Genomic DNA, 1,191 nt, shown 5'->3' with positions numbered 1-1,191 from the left:
GGGAGGGGGTTTACAGCGTGCCGGAGTGCTTGAGCACCCCGGGACGGCTCGGGAGGTGCGGTATCCTCTGCGGACTGCGCCTTTACCACCACGAACCAACCTGACCTAACCTGGTGATATAGCTGCCAGACAGTCCCGCCTCTTATTAGTGCCGTTCCCCCAGCCCACCCGGCACTCACGATCACGAAGGTAACGCCGCCGTCCGCCGCCTCCAGCAGGTTCAACTAGGTATATACATGTCCACAGCCTTCAATGTGTTCCCCTCGGCCCCGGATGACAGTAGCTTATGCTTTCCAGAGGGTGATCTAAACTGCTTTAGATTCACTGCCTCCTGTCCCACAACTCGTCTTCGCATCGCCTAAAATGTCAGCTCAGACGAAAATCTTGCGAACGGCTAACGTGAGTCAAATGCCCGGACCCACGTCTCCTTGCCACTGTCCACCAGTTTGCCGTTACTGATATTGGTCGCTGCTCTCTTGCCCCTTTTCCTTCCATCTTAGGCCCCCCGCACAACCCCCGATGAGACCGAGCTTATGGTAGCCCAAGCCATCCTCGATCTCGAGACTAACGTCCCCGATCTCACCGCCGAGCTTCGCCCTCTACAAATCAGCGCTGCCCGTGAGGTTGAGGTCAAGGGCGGACGCAAGGCCATTGTGATCTTTGTACCTGTCCCTCAAGTCAAAGCCTTCCACAAAGTCCAAGGCCGGTAAGTTAATCTTCACCCCCAGCGATCTAAATATATGACTCGAGGCTTACTCGTCGCCTCTGCTTGCAGACTGACCCGGGAACTGGAAAAGAAATTCTCTGATCGCCATGTCGTCTTCATTGGTCAGCGCCGAATGATGCGTAAGCCTACCCGCGGCACCCGACAAAAGCAACAGCGCCCACGGTCCCGTACTTTGAAAGAAGTTCATGAAAAGATTTTGGAGGACTTGGTCTACCCTACCGAAATCACTGGCAAACGAATCCGTTTCCACACTGACGGTTCCAAGGTCATGAAAGTGTCAGTCTTTGATTTTCCTCAACCCCACTCTCTTCCAGTCTATTGAATGTAATTTTATCTGGCACAGTTTCCTTGACTCGAAGGATGCCACTTCCTTGGAATACAAGTTGGATTCTTTCTCGTCCGTCTACCACCGACTTACTGGAAAGACTGTTCACTTTGAATTCCCCACCGTCCAAGAAATTTAA

The 1,191-nt window shown here is 53.1% G+C and overlaps 1 protein-coding gene across 1 annotated transcript; it reads left to right on the top strand.

The window, feature by feature from the left end:
• Positions 1–363: 363 nt before the first annotated feature.
• Positions 364–1,191, top strand: PtA15_3A248 (uncharacterized protein; the record flags this gene model as incomplete). Its single annotated transcript, XM_053167197.1, has 4 exons — positions 364–399; positions 501–706; positions 776–1,003; positions 1,071–1,191. The coding sequence occupies 4 exons, from the start codon at positions 364–366 to the stop codon at positions 1,189–1,191; spliced, it is 591 nt and encodes a 196-aa protein (XP_053018438.1).

Source organism: Puccinia triticina, chromosome 3A, assembly GCF_026914185.1.
Source record: "Puccinia triticina chromosome 3A, complete sequence".
In the NCBI taxonomy this organism is placed as follows: domain Eukaryota; kingdom Fungi; phylum Basidiomycota; class Pucciniomycetes; order Pucciniales; family Pucciniaceae; genus Puccinia; species Puccinia triticina.
Note: the sequence above shows the minus strand (reverse complement) of the source record. Positions and strands in the feature narration are given on the sequence as shown.